This window comes from Gallus gallus, chromosome 6 (genome assembly GCF_016699485.2).
Source record: "Gallus gallus isolate bGalGal1 chromosome 6, bGalGal1.mat.broiler.GRCg7b, whole genome shotgun sequence".
Classification (NCBI taxonomy): domain Eukaryota; kingdom Metazoa; phylum Chordata; class Aves; order Galliformes; family Phasianidae; genus Gallus; species Gallus gallus.
This window is the reverse complement of record NC_052537.1, coordinates 18607196-18631284: the sequence shown is the minus strand read 5'-3', so window position 1 is coordinate 18631284 and position 24089 is coordinate 18607196. Positions and strand designations below refer to the sequence as shown.

Sequence of the window (24089 nt, the reverse complement as noted above, 5' to 3'; positions counted from 1 at the left end):
CATTTTCTTGTTAGCTGCATCTCCTCTGAAGCCCTTTGTAATGCTTCATTTAACTGCAAAGATTCTGAATTTGCTACATCACCATGCCCAAATGAAGTTAGTGAGATCACCAACCAGTAAGAGATGCCAGCTAATCTGGCTTGTGCTCCCTTTGGTGAATTTGTTTTGTCTTTTTACCTCCAGGACTCAAAATCCATTTTTCTTCAGCTTGTGCTCAGAAATCCCGTGTAACACTGAAGCTAAACTCATAAATGTTTGAATTATTTGCGTGTCTAATTTGGAAAGGAACTAAATGTATTTAGTATGCCAGCTCTTTTATTGCTGGGGGGTGTGGATGATTGGATTCTCCTCTTTTGAGCAGCACCGGGTTGGTTTTTGTCTTTCCACCTTTCCAGCAGTAATTTCTGGTTATCACATTTAGTCATCTCACCCTTTGCAAATCTGTGTCACACTGTTATTCCTAATGAGGAATGAAGTAAGTGGACAAATTGATTTTTGGATCAGAAATGGAGTGAATTTGTTTAGTCTCTGTGTTTTCCATCCTAGATAGTAGTTATAGAATCTTTAAGGTTGGAAAGACCAATAAGATAATCCAGTCCAACTATCACTTCCCAGGGTTTCTTTCTGCACTTGCATGAGGTAACAAAAAGGAGTACAACTTACTGATACGCTTGTGGGACAAATATTACTGCTGCTGATTTCACTCCAGGATGCTAAACAGATTCAGGACGTTGTTTTCATCTGATTTGTGTAAATGCCATTCATACTGGAAAGACTCATGGGGATTTTTGCCTTCCAAGCCTGTTTTCAGTAATGGCAATCCAACCAAATGGCTGGCGTTCCTGAGAATATTAAAATGGGATGGATGGGTCAAGAGTTAGTATAAACTACTTCAGGAACACTCTGTGTATGCTATGGATAGAGCAGTTCTCTGTGGGAGAACAGCAGCAGGCTTGGTACAGCACAAGCAAGCGACTGGGGAACAATTCTCTGGGAAACGCACTGTAAAAGTCTTGTATTGATCCATAAGGTGGCTTCAGGTCTCCAACATGGAGTTGTGTTGCATACACCCACAGAGGGACACTAAGCCTCTGTGCCCACCCAATTAAAGCTTCAGCCCTAGCTGAAGCACTGGAGCTAGTGTTGTGTAAAGTGATACTGCAGTATCTCTTGAGCACCGAGGTGTTCAGATGTGATGATGGCAGGAGAATCAGGGGAGAGAGAGAGTTACAGGAAATATTCCCTGGAATAATGATTTATTGTGGTCTTTTCTAATTTTCCTGCTTACTGATAACTTGCCTGCTGACAGCTGTATGCATACATGTTAAGTCAGTCTTTATCATCTAACAATTCTGAGCCTTTGAGGTTCCAGCTGACTCCTTGTTTCTGCTCTTCTGTCACAGGCCAAAGAAACAGTTTTAATAACTACATGTTTGTTCAGATTTGTTTGTCCAGCTCTCATTACTTAGTAAGGGTCACTTAACATCTCTGCAGTGTTGTACAGGACAAACTGAAAAATGAAGCTGTCCTTAAAGGAACTGAGACAACAGAATATAGCTATGCAAGCTGAAACACAAACAGCATCCAAAAAACACAGGAGGAATTCCCCTTGGCACAGTTGTACTCAGAAAACATGCCATGCATTTGCAGTAACTACGGAGCTTGGATTTACCACTCAATGGGGGAAAAAAATGGACTTGATAGTTTTTCTGCATTGGAACATGAGGCTGTACTGTACCTTTCTTGTGTTACACTCTTCTGAAGCTGAGGAAAGTCCATGGTGTTAACAGCGCTAACATAGGAATGGGATGTATTTGCCGAGAGTAGGAAAGATACTCGGCCCCACTTGCAGGCTAAGTGCCTTCTGCTTTATCATTATACTGTCCATGTTATCAATATGGCCCAGTATTCTTCATTTCCTCCCCTGAAAGACTGTTCAGTTGTAGCAACTGTTGTTAAACAGAGGTAGCATTTCACCCAGGAGCTGGCTGCATATCAGTCCTGGATAAAGTGGTTCCTTGCCAAGAAAGCTTGCAAAATGCTTTCTGTCTGAACAAAACTATGGGCCAGTTTTTATTACATGCTATTATTATAATTATAGGTTCTTCTGCTTAATCAGGATGTGCTTAATTAGGATAGCCATTTAATTGGGACATCTCCCAAGGAACCAATTTAACTTAATGATATTAGTGCTATCTAATCAGGACAGCTTCAGGAAAAAAAAAATCAAAAGCTTTTTTAAAAAATAAAATAACATAAAAATAAGACCCCAGGAGGGAAAAAGATAAGCTGATGTTTTGCTGGTCTGATGCATCTACTCCATTCCCTGAAGGTTTGGGTTGCATTCAGCAGCTGCAGGTATATCTCATTAAGGTTGTGGTGTTGTCCTGTTGTGAAAGTACCCAGCACCACACTTGCTGCTGCTGTTGGTGGATGCAAAGTAGCCTGGAAGATGAGGCCCAGGAACTTCATACTGTCCCTCAGTGGGTGAGGAACAAATCCCCTGACCAATGGCTTAGTGGGGCACAAGGCTGACTTCAGCTGTACTGTTGGCTTTAAGGAATCCCAGTCCCCGATGTTCTCAACCCCCTGCTTGTTCCCATGCTTCAACGTCACTGTCTCTCCAGTTGCAGTGATGCAGTATTAACTGGATCAGTGACAAGACAAGGTTTAAAATAACTTCTCTCTCTTTTTTTTTAGAATGTTTGTGGGGTTTTTTTTATTGTTATTTTTAAATGCGTATCAGTTCAGCTTTCCATTTGTCAGCTCTCCTGGGATGCACTGCCATGTCTCAGGGAGTGATAAACAAGTGGGTAGAGAGAGCTGGAAAAGACACTGGCACAATTCAGGAACCCAACACAGTGTATAATTGCATACTGATTTACACCGTCTCACTGAAAGTAGGAATGGATATTACCTGATAGTAATTAAAGAAATCATGCCTCGGTCTTCATCTGACTGTACCTCTTGGGTGCTTTTCCTATATGGGTATGCAGAATCACATGTGCCTACTTCAGTGCACTTGAGTAGTGAGCTAACAGTTAACCAAGAACTAAAAATGCTTGAAAGTATATCCAGCAAGTTCTGCACAGGTATGTACTCCTCAGGGGCTGCAAGAAGTGAACTTATTCAAGCTAAGTTAATTACAAAATGAAGTGATTCCCCAGGAATGATGAATGTCCTAATTGCGTGCCTGCTGGTTATTTGGGTCACCTTGTGCAGCCCCATCTTCTTTTCAATGATCTTACTCCTAAAGACATAGGGCTGCAGTTTTCAGACTCATGCAGCTGGTTGGTAAGTGCAGGGTTGGGTTCCATACCTGCTCGGCTGTGACCTTGGTTAGTCACCTTGGAGCTGCATTTGCTGTTAGATTTCAACACAGTTTTAGGAACTTTCAGGGATCCTCTTCTGGGATTTGGGTGCTTAATCTTAGAGCTCTGCTGTCAATTCTCTGCTGCACGTGAAGTCCTATTGTGATTTGTAAACACCTATTAAAACATTTGCCAATGTTTTCTTCAATAGAAATTATAACTATTATTAAAAAAGAAATTTGATAAAGAGTAAGTATTCCTTGGTGTTGTTACTACTTACTGGCCCTATACTTCTGATTTATTTCTGTTTTGATGTAAAAGGAAACGTTGAACATATTCTAAGTATAAAATGTAGTATTGTTACTGATAAACACAGTGAGAATAAACATCACACTGCTTATTTTTGTTCTCACAAAATTTGTGGCAGACCACTCAGATGAAAGTGTAGCCAGCCCAGCTGTTGGCTGAGTCATAGCAACAGCATCAATTAATTTGTTTCCAGGTTTAAAAAACTAATAAATACTTCACGCGATCTCCTAGGTGCAGGAAGGCTTAAATCTGTTCTTGATGCTCACGTACACTCTGTACGCACAGATGCCCGCTACCACACCTTTCATTAGAGTCCTACTTCTAAAATATGATGTTAAGAAAGAATCATAGAATGGTTGGGTTGGATCGGACCTTAAAGGTCATCAAGTTCTACCATTCTGCCATTGGGCAAGATAGTTGAAGTGAAGGCGTGTTTCTTCTTACTTTACATAGGAGAAGCTCATCAGCTGTTCTGTGCTGCACAGAGTCATAGCGCTCAACTACAGACCAGTCACAACTCTGCTTTCATGTGTGCTCTACAGTCTTGGATATGGATGCTTTTATGAATTATTTTAAGACATGTATACTATACAGTACCCCTGATCCTGGGAAATTGTCTGGTAATTACATATATGAATCCTGGAATGCTCTGCATGTGGTTGTTTGTACTATTTGTGGTTTGTGGAAAACTGATTGGTGGAAATAGTTTCAAACATAAAGCTGCCTATTGTTATTACTTACAGCTTAGCATTTGCAAATTTGGACCATAAAATATTCGTTTTGCAGTACAGAGAATTGAGCTGGATCAAGATATGTTGTTAGCAAATACGTTGCCTGCTGCTCTGAGTGCAGATAGAGTATTTCCCCTTGTTTCAGTCAGAAAGGTCCCTTCTTCCTTCCCAGCAATGGTAAGGTGCTCCTTAACAGTACATCTTTGCCTAAATGTAAGCAACTCAGAGAATGCAACTGCACTGCTGTGAAACCTGCTTTCGCAATGCATGGGGAATAAATTAATCCTGTTAAGATCCATATTTCACAGAGTATTCCTGAGGGAAAACAACTGTATTAGCAGCCAGTAGGTTTAACAACTCCAATTGGTCTGCTGGTTATGATGAGCTCACTTAGAGTGAAGTTGTGCATGCCTTCGAGCATTGTACTGCATGGGACTTCTGACATGGCTGGTGGAAATGTGGGTTGTTGAGGAGGGACTCTTCACAATCTGCAACAGTTTTGCTGTATTTCTGATGCTTTGAATTAGATTCGTGCTGAATCTCACAAGGAAATGGTGTGGTTGGATGATATTGTCAGCTTTAGGAAGCTGTCTTTGAATCCCATCAGTCTTCCCAAAAGCACAGGGCAGGGGGCACACACACATTATGCTCCTCAACCAGTCAGTGCCCTTGCCGTTATTTTTAACAAAGCTCCCCATCTGAATGTATTTGCTGTGAGTTTAACAGAAATGTGGAGGATACCAGAACTTGCTGGTATTTTTCAGCTCTCTGTTTTTCAGAAACTGGTCTTTAGGACATTAGGACTTATTCTGTTGTCTGCCTTTAAATGAAATAAATAGTTGGTACATGGAATTATTTATAGTCATTAAGTAACCTATCAAGCAGTTGAATCAGTGGCAGTTACCTCACTGAGGGCATAGCACGGGATAAGTGCATTCTGCTTGCAGTCGTGCTGGAATAAAATGGAATCAAGGCAATACATATGAATGATGAAGCAGTGTTTGCCCACTAGCTGTTGACAGGGAGACTTGGTATTCCTACAGTCTGGGTAGAGGACGCAATAATTCATGAGCTACAATTATTGCATTCAAAGAGTAGAGATTTTCAGTTGGAGCCTTAGGGACAAAACAAACTCATATGTTTATGGGTTAAAGTACAAGTTTCATGTTCTGCACGTTACCATAGCTTGTGACTAACAAAAGCTATTTTTCTACTACCAGGGATGTCTTGAGTCTAGTAAAATTAAGCTGTACTTGCATCTGTGTTATTCTACAGTAAAAATGTATTATTATTATTATGTTGACGTCACTTTGTCTAGCATAACCCACCATATTTTGCCAGTTGATTGAAAGTGAAACAACTATGCAGTGCTGTATTTTCTGTGTACCATGACTAAACATATTTTTTTAAAGTTTTTTAATTTCTGAAAAACAACCAACAACCCACCAGCATTCAGTTTTGTCCTGGGTTTCTATCATACAGTCTCTGTGCTGCTACTGGGCTTCAAGTTTATTGAGTGGTTATTGGGAAGATAAGAATTGGATAAGATTGGAAATTCAGACTAAGGCCTAATTAACATTGTCTGGCAGGAAAAGGTATTATACAAAAGTATAAATGTCAGCTGTGTTCTGCTTATGACTTCCTGAGTTCAAAGAAATAGCTTTGTTAAGCAAACTGAGATAGTGAGGGAAAGTCATAAAAGCTATGTGGATGCTGATGTTCATGAAATATAAACATGAGTTACCCATGGTACTGAGCAACAATGCTGACCTTAATGTTCAATATCCTCTGAAAATCAGGCCATTAGAAATTCTGAAGAGATGCCTATGAAAGAAATGTCAGGTAGAAATGCAAGGAGATGCACCGGTCAAAGTAAGAGGCTCTTATGGGTCCTTAGGATGTAATGTCGTAACTTACTGTAGGCTCTTGGCAGTCTTAGTTGCTTCTGGTTGTGTTTGTGACTATGGTTTGGGACAGTATGTTGCGTAGACCCAGTCTCCTTAAATCTGCCAAGTTTGTAAAGGTGAGCTGTGTCCTGGCATCAGAATATTCAGGTGTCCCATGCTGATTTTTTGATACCTGTCCTCTCCTCCTTAGTTGGTTGTGCTATACCACTGTCTGTCCCTGGGAATAATGCATCAAGGTTTTAATCCTTCATATATCAATGACGTTTGTCATGTGTTGCAACTTATGTTTTCTCTTCATAAATGCTGTTTGAGAACTAAATCTTATGTACTTAATGCTGTGATGAGTATAATGCCATTTAATAAAAGCAGAGACAAAATAACACAGGCCATAGAATTTTATTTGTTATTACTAAATTCCTCAAAATGTGCTGCTTATATAAGAGTAACAAGTTGTTTTCCTGCTCTGAAAATCTTACAAGCTTTTTAAAGCACGTCACGTGTGCAGGATCATTAAAAGCCTTCTTTTAAAAAATAAATGTTAGATAAAGTCTTAAAATTGCATGAACTGATGATTTATATTACTTGAGCATGTTTCCCCTGTATTCCCCTTGTAACTCAGTAGCAAGGCTTTTCAAAGTATATACTCAAAAGCATTGCTGTAGTACAATGAACACAAAATTGGTTGATCCTTCTTAAATAGCTAACCAAGATCACATTTACAAATGAGTAAAATATATGTAAGCTTTTTTTTCTTTGATCCTGTTACCTTTTTCTGGGACTAAAGAGACAGATTTCCCCCATGGTTGCATGAAGCAACAAATGAAATGTCTTTCAACATCCATGCAGGCATAATTACACCCAGCCTTGTGCTTTTGCCTTCAATGAGAACAGGGAACAGTTGCTAGAGCTGTTGACAACAGTGAATAGCACACTACTTTCTATTGCTTTTATGCACAGCTACATTCTGTGCATCCTTATGTCCCTGCAAAATGAAGGAGTGGTGATAAAATACCATTTGTGTTCTGGCTATTTGTGAGAGCATGATGCCCCGTGTATAATCAAAGATAGAACTTACATGTGGCACAGATAGTCAGCCCTTTGAAACTTGGATTCATTTTCAGGATTTATTCTGAAATTTCTTTTGTTACCTGGGGTACCTTCAAGCAGAGTTTGGTGGGAGTTAGCATCTATCTGGCACCAAGCCCATTAGTGATAAACCGTACTTGATTCCAGACTTGACACTTCCTGTCTTCACTAGAGGGAGCCACATTCCTACTCATGTCAGTATGAATTATTGTAAAACTGGGTCGTCTTCCTTTGCATGGGTACAAATGGCAGTGTGAGTCGCAGTTCAAAGGAGAGTCAGACCCCACTGATGCTTCTCTACTAAAACATTCTGATTTAGATCTTACAGCAAAGACACACTTCTGAAAGGAAAAACTCTAAAGATAGCTGTTTCCATTGAAGAGAGTGATGCTTGAAAAACTCTATACATAAGATTATAAATCATAATATTCTATGTTCATGTTTAGCAGTATATTCTTTAGTTAGGTGCTGAACTTGTAGCAAGCATGTAAAACAGGCAGAATTACTCAACTAGTTAGATGAATAACCCTAAATATAAAAACACTGCAAAATTTAATCGGTATTCAAGCTCTCAAATAATACAGCACAGTTCTGGTAAGAGTGAAGTTGTTTAGAAGTTAATGTATTTTTACTGTTCAGCATTGCAAAGTTGTATCAGCTCTGCTTTCAGCTAAAACAGAAAACTTCTAATTCAGGGTAAGATCAAATGAGTCCTCTTGTTCTGCATTTCTTCTAATGGGCTCAATATCCAGTCTAGAAATGACATTGCATACAAAGAACCAAGAAAAAACAAGATAAGTTAAAACAAAAGATGCAGCAGAAGGTTACATGAAAGAAACAAAAATGTCTTGCCTAGTAATTGAGGAAGATGCAAAAGGAAATCACATGAATTCTCCAATTGATATATACATGTTCTGTCCAGAGTAAGAAGTGTGGCTATGTCAGAATACCTTCTGCCTTAAGACTCTACATGCAAGAATTCAATGTCCAAGTCTGAAACTTTGCCACCAATTTCTGTGCCCCAGCACATGGATGAGATTTAACTTCCATTTTTGCCATCTGCAGCTGTGAATTCATCCTTGATGGCTCTTCTTCCCCTATAGTTTAAGAGCTTGCTCTTGCCTTCAGATGCTCAGTCCCAAATCCACATTGCCTGTTAAGGTTGGTCATCTTTCTAATTGGGGAACATCAAGTTAAGGGAAGATTTCTGCGTAACTGTACATTAGAAAGCTTCAACTCTATGCAAACCCATTAACTACAATGTGTAGTGGCCTGTGATAAGTAATAACATAATTCAAGTTAGAAATGACCTCATTTGGTCACCTAGTCAGTCTACTGCTAAGGTTAGTTTAAAAACACAGGACGGAATATAGTTGCATATTTCTTTTTTATTAACCTACTTCATTTTAAATAAACTCGATGGTATCTTTTTTTTTTTTACTATGAACTTCTCAATTTTTTCTTTATCTTCTTTTTTCCTCTTTGTTTCCTCAGCAGTCACTCAGAAATATCTCCTTACTACACTACTTATTTACATGTAGCTTGGCTTTAAGATCTGTGTTTCCACATGACCTGGATTCCAGTTATATATTCTTATTCAGCTCCATATTTGTTGTTGCTGCTATCAAGTGGAACTGGTGTATGATATCCACTTTTATGTTAATAGGAAATGGTCTGCGTATGTATATTTATTTCTTTGGGACTGTATGCACTCTGAAAAGACAAGGCTTCTTCAAACAACTTTTCACATTTATTCAGGCTATCTGAATTAGATGCAATTAGAGCACCAAGGAACTACTGAGTATTTTGCTGCTGAAGCAAAAGTGAAATCTTGCTACCAAGGCATGGAACAGCTCCAGTAGCACAGTCACCTTTTCTCATCATGGTGTGTGCTTCCAACATTGCAGAGCTTTATGACTGCCAGCAGCAGGAATTCATTCAACCAGATTCATTCCATGCAGATCTGCAACTGTTTTTCATTTGCTTGAAAATAGCGTTCTGCATCATGTCAGGATGTTCCGAGAGCTTAACCCACAAAGTAACATTTTCATTTCCTGCTGCTCCTCCATAAGCAACTTTCATCTTTCTTGTTCTTTGCCCCAGCTTGTGTGGGCAATGGCAATTTCCAAGCACATGACGAGGGAGAAGTTCTGGACCGACCTCCAGCTGTTGGATGCAAACTGGATCTGCTGAATACTAACAGTCTGTCAGTTAGGAAAGCGCAAAAACATATATATTTACATGTCTCTGTTCCACTGGTGTGTCATCAGTGCATAGAAAGTCTTAATACTGAAAAATGAAGCCTTCGGCAATGCAGCTTTGGCAGCCTGCAGTGGTGAAATTGAATGCATGGGGTTCTACCTCGGCCATGGTGGAGTTGTGAACTTAGCTTATAGACCCAATGTCAGTCTGCGTGCATCACAGCTTAGCTATTGAGCTGTCAGAGCAGCTGTTTGTACACCAGCCTGCACCTCCTCAAAGATACGAACACCTTGTGCACCCCAGGAGCTACTGGGTGCATTTACTAACTTCTTTTGCCTGTTCTTCCGAAAATCAGGCAGCAGTGGGCTCCTGTTTGCATTCCAGCTTTGGCATCACCAGTTGCTTTTATACCCGTAGGTATGACTGCTGTGTGATGTTAGTGCAACCTCTGAAGCACTTTCTGCTGGCTAGATAGAATTATGTCTGCAATTCAATGACAGTGAGCCCTTGGAGACTTCAGTCTGCATAGTGGATAAAGGTAAATGATCATAATCTTCTATTGATGCAGTTACTGAATTATGCTGGCAGCTCAGAATCAGTGACTTCACTTCTTTTTTGAAGTTGCTATTGAGGAAACCATAGATGACAGGGTTGACACAGGTAGAAGCCATGGCTACCAAATGGCACAATGAGAAGATCAGATTGTGGTGGCAAGGTGAAATGATCTTGTAATTCCAGTCCACGATGGTGTTGAAAACATGCAGTGGTAACCAGCAAACAGCAAAAGCAGCAACCATGGATGCTAACAAAATATTTATCCTTCTTAACTGAACTGCTCGGTTGCTGTATTCACTCTTCTCAAACATGTCCTTTCTCTTCTGTAGGCGTAAGTAGATACGCAGGTAGCAAAGTATAATGAAGAACAGTGGGATGCAGTATTGCAGAAGCAGTAGAGTAGTGGTGTAGATAAGCCTGTGTTGCTCAGAAGGCCATGAGTCAATGCATATGGCCTTGTCATAGGAAAAATTCATGATGTGCGAAAGCTGTTCATACAGATCATTAGACAAGATGGATGTGGTCAGAAAGGGCAGAGACATGAGGCATGCTAAAGTCCAGATAACTCCAATTCCTAGATAGGCTTGGGAGATGCTTGGCCTCCAACCAGTTGGGTTTATGATCAGCTGGTGTCTTTCTAGAGCAATAAGGACAAGGGAAAGAATTGACACTGTCACAGATGTGCACTGTGTGAAAGAGGTCATTTTGCACATGACCTCCCCAAATATCCAATAGTCCATCATGGTGTAAACAACGGTGAAAGGCAAGCAGACAAGACACATAAACAAGTCTGAAATTATTAGGTTGGAAATGAGGATGTTGGTGACATTGGTCTTTTCCTTCTGCCTGGCTATAACAGCAATCAGGCAGATGTTTCCCACAATGCCTAGAACAGTCTCCAAACTGTAAGAAGTAGCCAGAAAAACAGTAAGATCAGTGACATTCCTGCACTGATTAGAAAGGTGTGAGGGGAAGCTTCGGTTTGAGCTCAAGTTCTTATTGTTCAGGAAAGGAAAAGCATCATGAACTGCCCTTGTCTTATTCATCCTGGACCCTAAACTGTTTATCCAAAAAGGTGATAACCAAATGCAATCTGGGTCTTCTGGAGCTGGTCTAAAAAGTTATCTGCTCTATTTCACTGCAGAAGGTCTGGGTAGGTCTGCAAAGGAAAGGAAAAAGGTTGCTTAGTTATGTTACAAGAGATAAGTCAAAAGTGCAGTGGGGGAAAGTAAGACAGAGAAGCAAGCACCAGTAATTCTGTGTATCTTCAGCTCCTTTACATATGGCTAATCACATCATGAAATGGGATGATTTGCACAGATTTCCATACTACAGTCTAGCAAATCTATTGAAATATGACTTTGCTACTTGTGAAGTTATCCCCAGGATTTAATATCTTGCACAGTACCTTGAATGCCACTAATGCAGTAGAAAGTTGGATTAAAACACATGCTGGGTAAAAATCATGTATGATCTTGTATTTCGTAGAATCATAACATGGATTACGTTGGAAGGGTCCTTAAAGATCATCAAGTTCTGAATCCCTGCTGTGGGTAGGGCATTTGCAAGACTCTGATCCCCAGCTGTGTGAAAGGCACTTTACTGGGGGTGTTTTCCTTCCCTCAAGTAAAACATCAATGCAAACATTATAGTATATTAATACATGAAGGTCACACCAAAATATTTTAACATGAGTTAATCTGTTATCTGTAACTGTAGTTGCAGCCAGAATATGCATTTGCTTGAGACATTATCACTATGCAAAAATTCAGGATTGTATCCTCGGGAGGGATAACATGGGACAATTTTGAAAGCATCTGAAATAATTCAAAATCACTTCAACGTTTTTCCATTTCTACACAGCTGCGATAGGTCATGGGAACTGCAGTCCAAGTTTCCTGCTTCCCCTTTCTGGATGAACCCCATTGCCCATGAGGTACTGATGTCTCCCTTTGGGTGGCCAGCATGGCCATCACAGGGCTTATCAGGAATGTATTTCAGCCTCTCAATCTTGGCTTTCTGAGTAGCTGTTTTTGACAACCCTTCTTAATTCTATGTGACTAGCAGTTACAGGCTGTATGAAGACTTCTGATGTGAGAAGTAAATAAATGCACAGGGATTTACACCATTTATGAATACGCAAGCCCTTCCTCGGCAATCAAATGCTACTCAAATCTGTGAGGTTGTGATAAATTTCTCAGAGCTTCAGAAAAACAAGTGGTCAAGATAATAATGCATAAATAAAGTGGTACGATGAGACTATCACTGTTGGAGTAGTAGTAACTGCTGAGCAAATTCACCATCAAGGTAGAAGTGGAAGCCAGATTCCACAGATTTAAGGGGCATGCTCCCAAGAGGAACACCAAAGGGAGAGTATGTCTGTGTGTTTGTTGCAGACAGCACTGCCATGCCTCTGAAGGCTCTGCATTTTGTTGGGTTAGGCATTCCCCCTTTCAATGCATTGCATTCTGTAGTGTTTCTCACAAGATGACTGGCAAGCACTTCCCAGTCATGCGTTCTCGTGGTGATGCCCACAGGTTCATAATAAATTATCACCCTCGTATCACAGGCTAGGGGATGGGGCAGGGATGTGAGATGTGAGATGTGAGTGACTCAAGGGAAGCTTTGGCGTACTAAGTAGATGAGAAACTGCTTGTTGGACCTGATCCCTTTGGAAAGTCAGAGGCTAGATCACCTGTGTGCATAGCTCTCTGTATCTCTTACTCCAGTGACTAGCATGTAAAAAATATTTCTAGAAAAGTAGAACAGTGAGTATTGCGGTGACCTAATATCTATGTATCCTTTTACAGTACCCCTAGATGACAGATTCTTAGGGTCAGTCACTGCCAAGACCTGTCATCTCAAGGTGTTTAATGCTACTTAGTTTGGTCTAAGTTATGAACCAATAATAGTCTATATGGGCTCACTCTGTTTAGGCAGTTTAATTAAATGTTGACTAACAAACTGAATCATCGGTGCAGGTGGAAAAGAGTGCTGGCTCACCTCACTGTATTAAAAGCATGTTGATTACCTAGTAAAATACAAGGCGGGGGGGGGGGGGGGGGGGGGGAGAGAACTGTGACTGTGGGCAAAGGCAACAGCTTTTGTCTTCAGAAAGTAAAGCAATAGTTGCTTGGCTTGTAGGAGCAATGAGCTTCCTAAATCAGCGTGGGGAGGAAGTTGGGAGAAAGAGTTGAATTGTTGTTCCTCTGTTTTTAAAGAGGAAAGAATATACCAGTTCAGAATCATCAATGAACTTCAGGTAAGAGATCAGCTATGAAAGTCAACGTGCTCCAAAAGCAAGGTCTTCTTTGGTTGGTGCAATGCATGATGATCTCTCTAAAAAGTGGGCAACACCAAAGTCTGCAGCAACTTTACTGGATACAGAAGAATACAATAAGGAACTTTCAGATTTAATCATTGTTAAATTCTTCATTTGTTTCCTTTACAGACATTCATCATTCTTTTGGAAGCAAGGAAATAGAGCAGCTGAGGTCTGAAGGATTTGCTTTGCTGAACAACACAGTCTTCTAAACTAAGAAAAGTCACTCAGGATATCCCAATGAAAAAAAGAGCTTGACTGCCATATCCTATATGTGCCAGAAAAATTATTTGAGGGAAAGGGAATTCTGGTGACATTGTGCTCTTTGAGCTACCTAGGAAACAACAGATTGTTCTTGCAAAGCTGACCAGCATGAGCTCTTCTCTGCATTCGAGTCAGTCTCTGTATAGCTAGGATGGTCAGTGTGATTTCCTTTCTACATTAGACATAAGTAGAAGGGGAAAAAACGTTTGCAGTTCTTGGCTTCATCATTTGGTACTCAGACACAATTACTTGTCTGGCTCAGAACTTAATTGGTAGCTCAAGCCCTGTTTGCTGCTTCCAGTCCATAAGTCTTCATGAGAGAAGCAGATCTTACGGCCAAATGGTTGCATTACTGATTTAGAGCTATGACAATTATCTGGAGTAAAGCAGCTATGGGCTGTCTCTTATAAATCAGAAACAAATAAGTATTGGAAACATTTAAGAGAACTCTGAAATGTATCACTGAGTATGCACAGAAATCCCACAGCCGTGCAAAATCCGTAAGGGATTTGATACAGTGAGATTTAATGGTGAACATTTTTTATGCTCTTCCTCTTTGTTAAATTCTATTCCAAAAGTATTGGAAGGGGCTACCTTGGGTCACTGAAGGAGCTAATGTTAAGTATTTCTAAAATCTGGGGTACTAGACATGCGAATTAATATGTTACAAGTCTTTTTTGGTCTTTACAAACCACTGAGAGATGGTTTAAGTACCCACAGAAGTGAGCAAAGCTGGGTGCATCTGTCAAAAACTGTCACTGCTTAGTGGAAAGTGATGGTTTGGTGCACCCATCCTCTGAGAGCTCAAATCCATATCAGTCCAGCACTGACAAATCAATTGTTTGTGCAGCCTTAATATACGCTGAATGATAAAGTTAAGTATTTACTATGGCCTCCCTTGCTTTTGTAAACCTTCTTGCTAAATTATTACTATTAATAACTGTGCTAATGTTTATTGTGGCAGTATTAAAATCTAGTTGAGAATAGTGCTTGGTGCTGTTCAGGTCTAGGGGAGGAGACAAGGCTCTCTCTGGCAACAGAGTTAGGGAAAGAGCTTTAGAAGTATACAAACAGAGCAAAGTATTTATTACTGTTTTTCCTTGCCTTGTGACTGGATTCAGAGCTCATTGATCCTTGTGGACTTTGGATCAGGTTCACTTCACTTTCCATCCTAGTTTCTGTAAGGTTTTAAAACCACCAAGAAATCCACAGCAGTTTTGTGGAACTGAAGAACTGCGTAAGAATTCTTTGCTTTCAGGAATCCAACATGGGAAAAGCCTTTAAGCCCATGGCTTATCTTGAATTTAAACTCTACATCCCCATCAGCTCCAGTGTCCTAATTTTAAAATGTAAATGCTAATTGAATGTGTTTCATTATGTCCTGTTACCATAATAGTTAAATGAATGAAAAGTCATGTCAGAACTGTCTTTAATCCATATTTTCATGTTCTTCTAAAACTTGTGTGTTTGTTTGTTTGAATTGTACGAATGTAGTAACTACTCAGCAACTCAGCCCTATACATTTCAGATATACAGTTCTTGCTTCATGTCCTGGGTTAAAGTTTCAGGTAAATCCTCACTGAGCTGCCTGGTTTCTGACCAGGAAACATCATCCAAAGCAGAGGGAGATCGGAGCATAAAGTAATTAATAATGATATCATCATCTGTCAGCAACTGAAGCTGAACAAACGTTGACAATCAAAACTGATACCTTTTTTAAAGAGATCTGAGATCTAATAAATCTGAAATAAATACTTCAGAAAATTCTTACCTCTCACTGATGGAGGAAACGACCCCTGTTGCTGCACGTTTCTGTCTTGGAGGAAGGGAGAGCTGTTACAGCAGCAAAGTAAGACCTTCTGTGTTTCAGCAATCCAGAAGAGACGCTCTGCTCGCTGCTTCTGTAGGTAATTTGGGTGGCAGCTCTCTCCCTTTTACCCCCCTCCCTCCTTTCTCCCCTTCAGTTTAGCCAATGAATCCCGCTTCATTGCCATGCTCTGACTTTGAACTTCTGGCTCCCCCTGCTGTTCCATAAGTGCAGAAATTCTACAGATAGAGGAGGTGGAGAGCAGCTTCAGGAATGAGCTATGAAGTGATTGAAGCACAACGCCCACTCATGCTACACTCTTAACGTGGAATTTCTAAAGCAGAGGGGTGAAGTACCTGAACAGAGCCCCATTCTCTTCTCCTTCCTGAGGAAAGATTTCTGCAGGCTTTGAAGAGGACTTCACTTTTTTTTTCCTTTTTTTTCCTTTTTTTTTTTTTTTTTTTTTTTTTTACATTGTCAGTATTGGTTTTCTCATTTTTATTTGCAGTTCACCATAGACTAGAATTGGAGTTTTATTTTAGGAGAATGCAGGCTTCAACCTCTAAACACCCAGCTTGTGAAAGAGGAGAGGTGCACTGTAACTCAGGCAAACAACCCAGAAGTGTAAGAGCACTGCAAGATTTGGAAATAGAGAGGAGATTGCACTACTACCAGCTTTCCTTGGATTGTTTGTTTATTAGCTTGTTTCTTTCTTGTGAAAATCCAAGACAGAAATCAGAGCTGCAAATTTTTCTCCTGCATTGAGAAAACGTTAAGACAATATTCTATTTCCAAGGGCTATAGCAGGGTAATCTAATTTTCAACTTTACTTAAAATGTACTTTAAGCTGAAGACAGCTACTTGCCTGGTCCTGTGGCTGCTGCTCTCCTGGTGCCTTTCTCAAGGTGTGATAAGTAGCTGTAGCAAATACGTAGTTACATTTGTAGGCATGTAGTATGCCAACAGAAATCAAACATGTCAATATCAAAAATAATGACAAGCTCTTATCAACTAAACTAACCATGAAAATCGTCATTTATTTGTACTATATTCTTTCTTTCATTTTTTTTTCTGGTACCAGCTATTAGAGGAGATGTGTCCAACTACTTTAAGTGCTTGCCTGAAATCTTTCATCACTAAAGAAATAAAGCAGAAGTAGAAATATGTAAAGTATTTCTAGCTTGTATTGGCATTTCTTGTGCTTTGTGATGCAGAGAGGCTTTAAAACTGAAATGTGTGCTGAATGCTTTAAGCTGGAGAGCGGTCCTAACGTGCTGCTCCCTTCTTCAGTGCATGTCTGCTTTGTTTCTTATTAAGTATTTTTCCCAGCCTCCTTTTCAGGAGCTTTATTTACCAGCTGGTTTGTAGCAGCATCTCCCTTTTTGCCACCAGCATCTCCATGTGTGGGGAAAGGTGGTGTGCAGACAGCTGGGCAGGCAGCACCCAGTCAGACCCAAATCTTCTTTCCAGTTCCTTGGGCAGCAGAGGCTTAACACCCTACTGGAGCCAGAGAAGCTGGAATGATTTATCTGGCCTGCTCACTTCTGTTTCTTCCTTAATTTGTTTATCATATGTTTATTAGTTCTGCTCTTCCAAGCATCAAAGAAGGGGAGGGAAGCTGCTAGGAAGCAGACAGCGCTTTTCCTGGGGAATGTTTTGATTTATGGGTTATGTTCCTCCTGTCTCCCTCAGCTTGCAACAGTGCTCAGCCAGCTGTATCTCCACATCTCCCAAACAGTTAAAGTTATGTTGTGTCACGTTTATCCTCTCAGCCCATACTTTTGGGAATAGCCTACATCCAGCAAATTACAATCTGCTTTCCTCTTATGGTCAATAGAGAAAAGCTGCAGCACTGTTCCTTAAGGACTGCTCAGGCTTCTGCAGCCTGAGGAGCAGGAAGTGACCTGACCATGACTATTTGGCTACAGTATCGAGGTCTTTCTTCTTGACAGATTTTTGAATGAATTGCTGCATCAAGGTTCTGGCTATATTGGGTGAGGTGGATGGGGCTGTTAGATTCCTGTTTCATGTAGTTTTTCCACACCGTGCCCAGATGCTCACTGTTAACAAGCTGATGTGGGAGCAGCACTGGCGTCTGAACCCGGAAACATGCAGCAGCTGCTGAAGCAGGACATGGTGATGCTGCCAAGCCCAGCTGTCCCAACTACAGCACAGCAGGAGAACGCTGGAGCAGCACAGGGCGAGAGCAGCTGCAGCAAGACAAAGATACAGATGCCTCTTTCCTCATCCAAGTGAGTTATGTTGCCTTGGTTCAGCGCCTTGCTGAAAGGGATGCTGGTAGCTGAGCTGGCTGCTTTGAATGTGGACATGTTTAATTACACTGTTCAACAGTGACTTCTGAATCGTTACTTGCAGAGAGTCTGTGGGGATCCTGATCTGCTCAGACTTTTGGAAAACGTACAAGAAGGATTTCTATGAGGGTTCCAAGGGTGGAAATTCCTTCATATGCAAAACACTTGCTGCTGGGAAGCAGCCTGGAGTTTGGTAGTCTCAGCTATTGTAAGTCCTCTGTTAAGGCTGGCTGGCTGTTCCTGTTCATGTCAATAGGTTTACATAGACTAGCAACCAATGGACCAGCCCTTGTTTGCTGTTGATAGGGAAAGGAGTAAAACTGTAGCTGGAATGGTGTGAGCCTGTCCTCCTACCTCAGTGATAAGTACATATGCTCCTGTTGTTGCCCACAGCATGTGACCCTGATACAGGAAGGCACTTGAGATCTGGCCTCTTTCCTCTGCTGTACTTTTATGTAGAAGTTGGACAATAGAGGCAACATGTTTCTAGGGGGTTGCATAGGAAACAGCACTCTTTGTGATGGTTAGAGGCGTCCTTTCTGAAAGAGGTTATGGTAATATCAAGGCCCCTACCAAGAAACATTCACTGGGTACAGTTAGCACTTTCCTGGGAGTGAGGGGGATGTCACAGCACTGGGACTATGATTGCACCTCAGATGCTCTGAGGGTCCCTTCCAGACACATTAGTCCTCACTGATGGAGCCCTGAAGCACTGTCTCTCTTTTTCTCCTCTGAGCCTGGTATTTCAGAGGCCAGTTCATCTACAACACATTCAGCAAATCAAATTGTGGTTCAGCATTGGGAATCCTGATCTTTTTGGCACTCTTAAACAGTATGAGGTACTTAATGACAAATATATTGTGGAGGAAAGGTACCAGGGAGCAGCACATAGTCCATGCGTATGCTAAGCCTCCCAAGAAGGGGCTGGGAGGTATTGTCTGAAGGAATTACTACCAAGCAAGTTTAGCTAATCCTGAAGGCCACAGATTTAAGGAGCTACAATTGCATTTCTCATTTCACTTACATTCTCAAATCACCCTAATGACTTTCTGGAAGTACCAGGAACCATGAATGAATTTTCTTCTAAAATTTAGTAAGCAGTGTTCCTTAGTATGTGCAGCTATCCTACTCACACACTCTCATCACTGCCCTTGAAAATAGGTTGTGTGACTGTGTTTTTTCTCAAGAGATATGAAGATATTGGGTTTCCATCAGCTGAAATATGCCCTTGTAATATACTTCAACAAGGTAGAAAAAAGAACATGAAGAAAACATCTATGTGTTACTGTTAAATAAACTGAACTCACTAAATGATTTATATGGGCTTTTTGTGCTGTACGGCACTCTTATAATTGCTATTTATGTTGTCTAAACATGTTTTAGAGGATATTTTTCATATAAACCACTCTCATGAACTTTGTACCAGGCACAGACTCCTGCCTGAAGCCTACTCTCTAAACATGATTTATAGTTAGGTTTTCTATACAAACAGCTTTCACGGGGTTGTTTGTCACTGGACTTTGATCCAAACAAGAGTATTGCAGGAAATTCTACCCCAGTATGGAAAGCTACAGAGATATTTATATGGCATTTCTTTGCAATAGGTTGGATTCTAAGGCATGAGCTGGCTGTTTTTGTAAGATACCGGTTATCTCCTGAAAAACATTTTCCCTTGTACATCTGCACTAATGGATTGATCTACAGAAGGCACTAAGGTGGGAGAAGCATTCAAAGGGTTTTTTTCTGTTTTGTTCCATCCTGTTCTCCTAGTCCACGTGTCCTTGGGAGAAATGTCAATGAGTGTAACAGCATAATGAATCTGTTCGTCTGGCAGCTTTGTGTAATAACTATTACTCTAATTGCTAGATTATTTCAAAATCAATATTTAGCTTCACTACCATATTTTTACAGACACCATGAATTCTTCTGTTTTCAACAAGACTATTCAGTGATCGCTTGGAAGAAAAATAAATCATTTGATATGTGTGAAAATTTATTTAACTCTGGATCCCAACAGAAAAAAAGGCACAAAGTTATATGTGGTAAAGCTTTGTTACAAATGTGTATATAATAAGACAAACCATCTAGTGTCGTAAATAAGACAAATGGCACAACTACAGCTTTGAAAGACATGAGGTGAACCCATTCCACATGAAACCACGCTGCTTTGCTAATTTTCTCTATGTAAGAGATGAAGAATATATCTAACTTCCAGGGGATGTGCAGAAGAAAGAGGACAAACATATCAAACAGCCTTAACCAACCCCATTGTAGACTTTGCAGCTTATGTCAGGATCAGTCTTCTTCACAACTCGGATGGAGCAGCTTTTCTTGTGGAAGAGACCAACACAGTTCACTCTGTCATAGTTCTTGGGGATTGAAACCCTGTCATTGAGAAAGGCAAGGAGACAAATCAGGAACCAAGACAGGACAGAGATAAGGATGCTTACTGAGATACAGCCATACTGCAGCAAGCTACATTACGGATTGTTTTGGCTCACAGACTCCATTAATATCAACAATGAGGAGCTGTCACCAGAAGGGGCTGGAGCTTGATGATCTTTAAGATCCCTTCCAACCTAAGCCATTCTGTGATGAGGAAGAGCTGTGTCCTATGTAAGACCTTAGCTGTGTTTCACTTTGTTTCTTCCCAAATAAGTCTATGTGGTTATCAGATTATTCTATCTGGTCATGATTAGAGCTAACTGGGATATAGGAAGAGGAATTTTGCTCAAATGAATATGATATTCTAGCTCAGGCTTTCACCAAGGCTCTTAAAGTCTGAGCATTTCAACCAGTTCCTTAATAAGCAAGCAATAATTTGGGAGAACTTACAAGCTGCAGCAAACCATTGCATTCATCTTACACTTGCATTGGTAACAATCTTCAGTCTTCCACACTGCACCAAAAACGTAGAGGTTTCTGTTTGAAATGCACCCTACATGCACGCAACAGGAAACAATAGTTAGTAAATCAATATGGCCATGTATTAATAAACATAAATCACAGTCTTATGTTCATGGGCTGGCAACCAAAACTCTGATTTACATTGAGTCACATCAGGAGAGAACCTGAACCAGTGCTTTGCAGAGGAGATACCAAGTCTTTGTTCCTGAAGTGCACAGAAGAGTACAAAGTATCATGCTAAAGTGTCATGCAACCGCATGCTAGAGAAATACTCCTCTACTCATGGGATAGGTCTACAGAAATACTTTAGCTGATGCCTGTGGTAGGATATTTCTGCCCTTTCCTATACTCAGCAAACAAATCTAGGCTGTAATTTCTCACTCCCTTCTTCTCCCTCAACTTTTATGAAGCTTCAACAACACCAGTCTTGCAGCTTTAGCTTTGATTTTAGTGTTAGGTACCCTAATCAGGTTAGTCAATGCTTCTTGACAGAGCATGTGTTCAGCCATGTGGGCAATGGCTTCAGCTATACCTTAACCCTGAGGGTGCGCCTATGTCATGGAATAGTGTCTGTCTATCTGCCTGGAGACGTCTTCAGGTGGGTTGACAGCCCAGCATCCCGCTGATTGGATCAATGTTCAACACAGAATGCATTATACTATCCCAGCATTTCTAACAAATTTAGACTTTGAAACTCTACTTCAGGGATGTCCAGTATTTGCCATTCTTACCGTACTTGCTGGATGTTCTAAAGTAGCAGCGGGCATCGCACAGGGTCCTAGAGAAGAGGATCAAGAAGAAGACCAGCAAGAATTTCTAGAAAAGAAGAAGGAAGTTTACTTTAAAACAAGTGTTTTTTCAGTGGTCTAGTGAACTGACACACTTGCATAGAATTAAGGACAAGTCCTATTATTGTAAATAAGCTCAGACTGAAAAACATTTTCCATGTACTTACACATGCATACAACATATAAACTGCTGACTTACCATACTTGCACGGGCTGTTCACATCTCATAGTGAGGGGCAGCTGTGTATTTATACACGGTGTGGAAACAATGGTCACTGCAAAAGGAGGTGATGTCACCATGAGCAGCCTGGGAGCCAGTGGACACTCTAACCTTTCCTACCATCGATCAGAAGGTGTCACCTCAGAAAGCCTTGCAGAAGCTTGTTTTGTGCACTGATGTATATCTTGACCTTCACGATGCCAGTGTAAATCTGAAGAAACTCCAGCAGATACATTAGTTATTCCTCACCAGTGCCAGTGTTGGAGAAAGCCTGTGACCCCCCAGAAGCTGCACCTCCAGCCCTGGCAGGCCATCAAGGAGCAGTAGGGAAAGGGCATGTGAGCAGCAAGACAGCGGTGTGCTATTGTTCACCTGACCTGCTGCTGGGACATCACCCCCAGTCTGGAACAGGTCATTCCTACAGTGCAGCAGTGTAGAGACTCCACAGTTCTCAAACTGATTTATTATAATTTCAATTTATATGTGACATGTTATTTTGTCCACATTTAATGACCTGTAGGGACTAGCCAAAGAGTTTTGTATTCCTCGGTTGCTGATGCAAACCCCAGCCCACAAGACACGCACAGATCACCATGAACAGACAGCACCTTTTTGTCAACAAAAGCGAGATGAGCTGCATGAGTATGGTCTCGGTTCAGAAGTGAAGCCAACAGTCAGGGTGCTTTTGTAGCTCATATCTTCCTGACAGCAATAGTAGTGACGTTAGGGATTAGGAAAGGAAAAGCAAGCAAAATTCCAGCTTTCTTTTGCCTCATACATACCCTGCCTCCAAGGCAGTTGGGATCTTGCAGCGTTGATTTTGGGGATCATCAGGATATCTTACCACAGGTATTGGGGGTTTTTGCAAGTGCATTATTGCAGTACACACTGTGTGAGGCTGCATTTCACAACCATCCAGGAAAACTCTCACAGACCCCAGACCATCTATGGCCATGCTGGAATCCACTGCTTTGCTGAACTGGGGCACAGGCATGACAAGCTCTGAAAGTTGCCAGAGGATTCCCAGCATAATGAGTTGCATTAATTCTGCCTGTGAAGCTTTTTCGGCAAGCCTGTGCTTGATTAAGCACCTTGATTACTCATTAGCTTCCACTGATTGACAAATAGTTGGAGGAAGCCAAGCTGCCCTGGAGGGGGGGTTCTTGAATAAGAGGTGCAGTGGCAGAGCAAGCCCTGTCTCTGGAGGGGTCTGGAACAAAGGAGGTGACTGCAGAGGAAGTGGTTGCTGCCTGCTGTGACAGAGGAGTTGATTTGTGTAAGTGTCTTTGGTTTGGTTTTGTTTTTTGTTGCTCTTTTTAGAGAGAAGCTTGAGAGCTTTTATTGTAATTTGCTTTTAATCTTGTAGTTCTGTGCTAATCTTATGACTTTTGGTAGATCATGCTCTGTGTGTGGTTCTGCTTTAGGAAACAGCTGTTGTGTCTGATGAACTACCTTAAGGAAAAACTTCTGTGCTAATCCTTAAATGAATGAACTCCTGTGTGAAGGGAATGATTTCTTCAAGTTGACTGTGTCATCTTTAAGAGAATATAAAGTGAAAATTCTATTTCTCTTACGCTATTAAATCTTTAAATGCGTGATTGCCTTCAAATTTCTGGCCTGACCTTTCTGTCACTCCTAATTGTCATTCCTTGATGAGTGCTTGTTGAAGTATGCAGTATCTGTATCAATGGTATAGTTTCGAAGAAATGTTATCGTTCTTGAAGGGCAAGATGCATGCTAAATTCTCCTGAAATAAAAAGCTTATTGTATTTTTTTCATGAAAATAAATATATATCTAAATTAATAATTATATTAATATAAAAATATATTAATAAATATTAATATATTTTTCCAAACCACTGCTGTTTCTCAGGTAGCCAAGCTCACTGTAGTTGAAGCCATTGCTGCCTGGTGGTGCAGTTTCCTTAACTTTAGGTGTGTGCTAAATCATGCTCTGTGTGATTTCTTTTTTTGTTTTTAAAGTATTAAAAAAAAAAAAAAAAGGCATTTTAAGGTCACTTAGATTGCAAACATGGAATGAAGAAACCAAGTGCTTTTGAAAGCTTGTGATTTTGAGTTACATATGGGGTCTATAAGTGAGCAGAGGCTGAGCCAGTCTCTCTGTCCATTCTTGCTGACCTGCTCAGGAGTCTCCTCTGGAGTCAGTAAGGTTTTCCAGGTCAAGTAGGTAGTGAAGGAGAAGAGAGTTCTATGTTGTGTGGGTGTGAATGAACACTTCCCTGTAGGGTGTGTTTTTTGGGGTCCCACTGTTAAGAGAAGGATAAGTCAGTCTTGCCGAGTGGATGGCTGTAAGAGCTGAGGAGGCTGTGTGCCTCCTGAGACATGGAGTGCTGCCTTTCTGTCGCAA

At 40.8% G+C, this 24089-nt stretch overlaps 1 protein-coding gene across 1 annotated transcript; it reads right to left on the bottom strand.

The window, feature by feature from the left end:
* Positions 1 to 6635: 6635 nt before the first annotated feature.
* Positions 6636 to 15605, bottom strand: NPY4R (neuropeptide Y receptor Y4). The gene is made up of 2 exons (NM_001031555.2): positions 15459 to 15605; positions 6636 to 11260 (listed from the first exon to the last, which is right to left on the bottom strand). Exon 2 carries the CDS (start codon positions 11145 to 11147, stop codon positions 10014 to 10016), a length of 1134 nt encoding a protein of 377 aa, NP_001026726.1. The 5' UTR covers positions 11148 to 11260; positions 15459 to 15605; the 3' UTR covers positions 6636 to 10013.
* Between the last annotated feature and the right edge of the window lie 8484 nt (positions 15606 to 24089).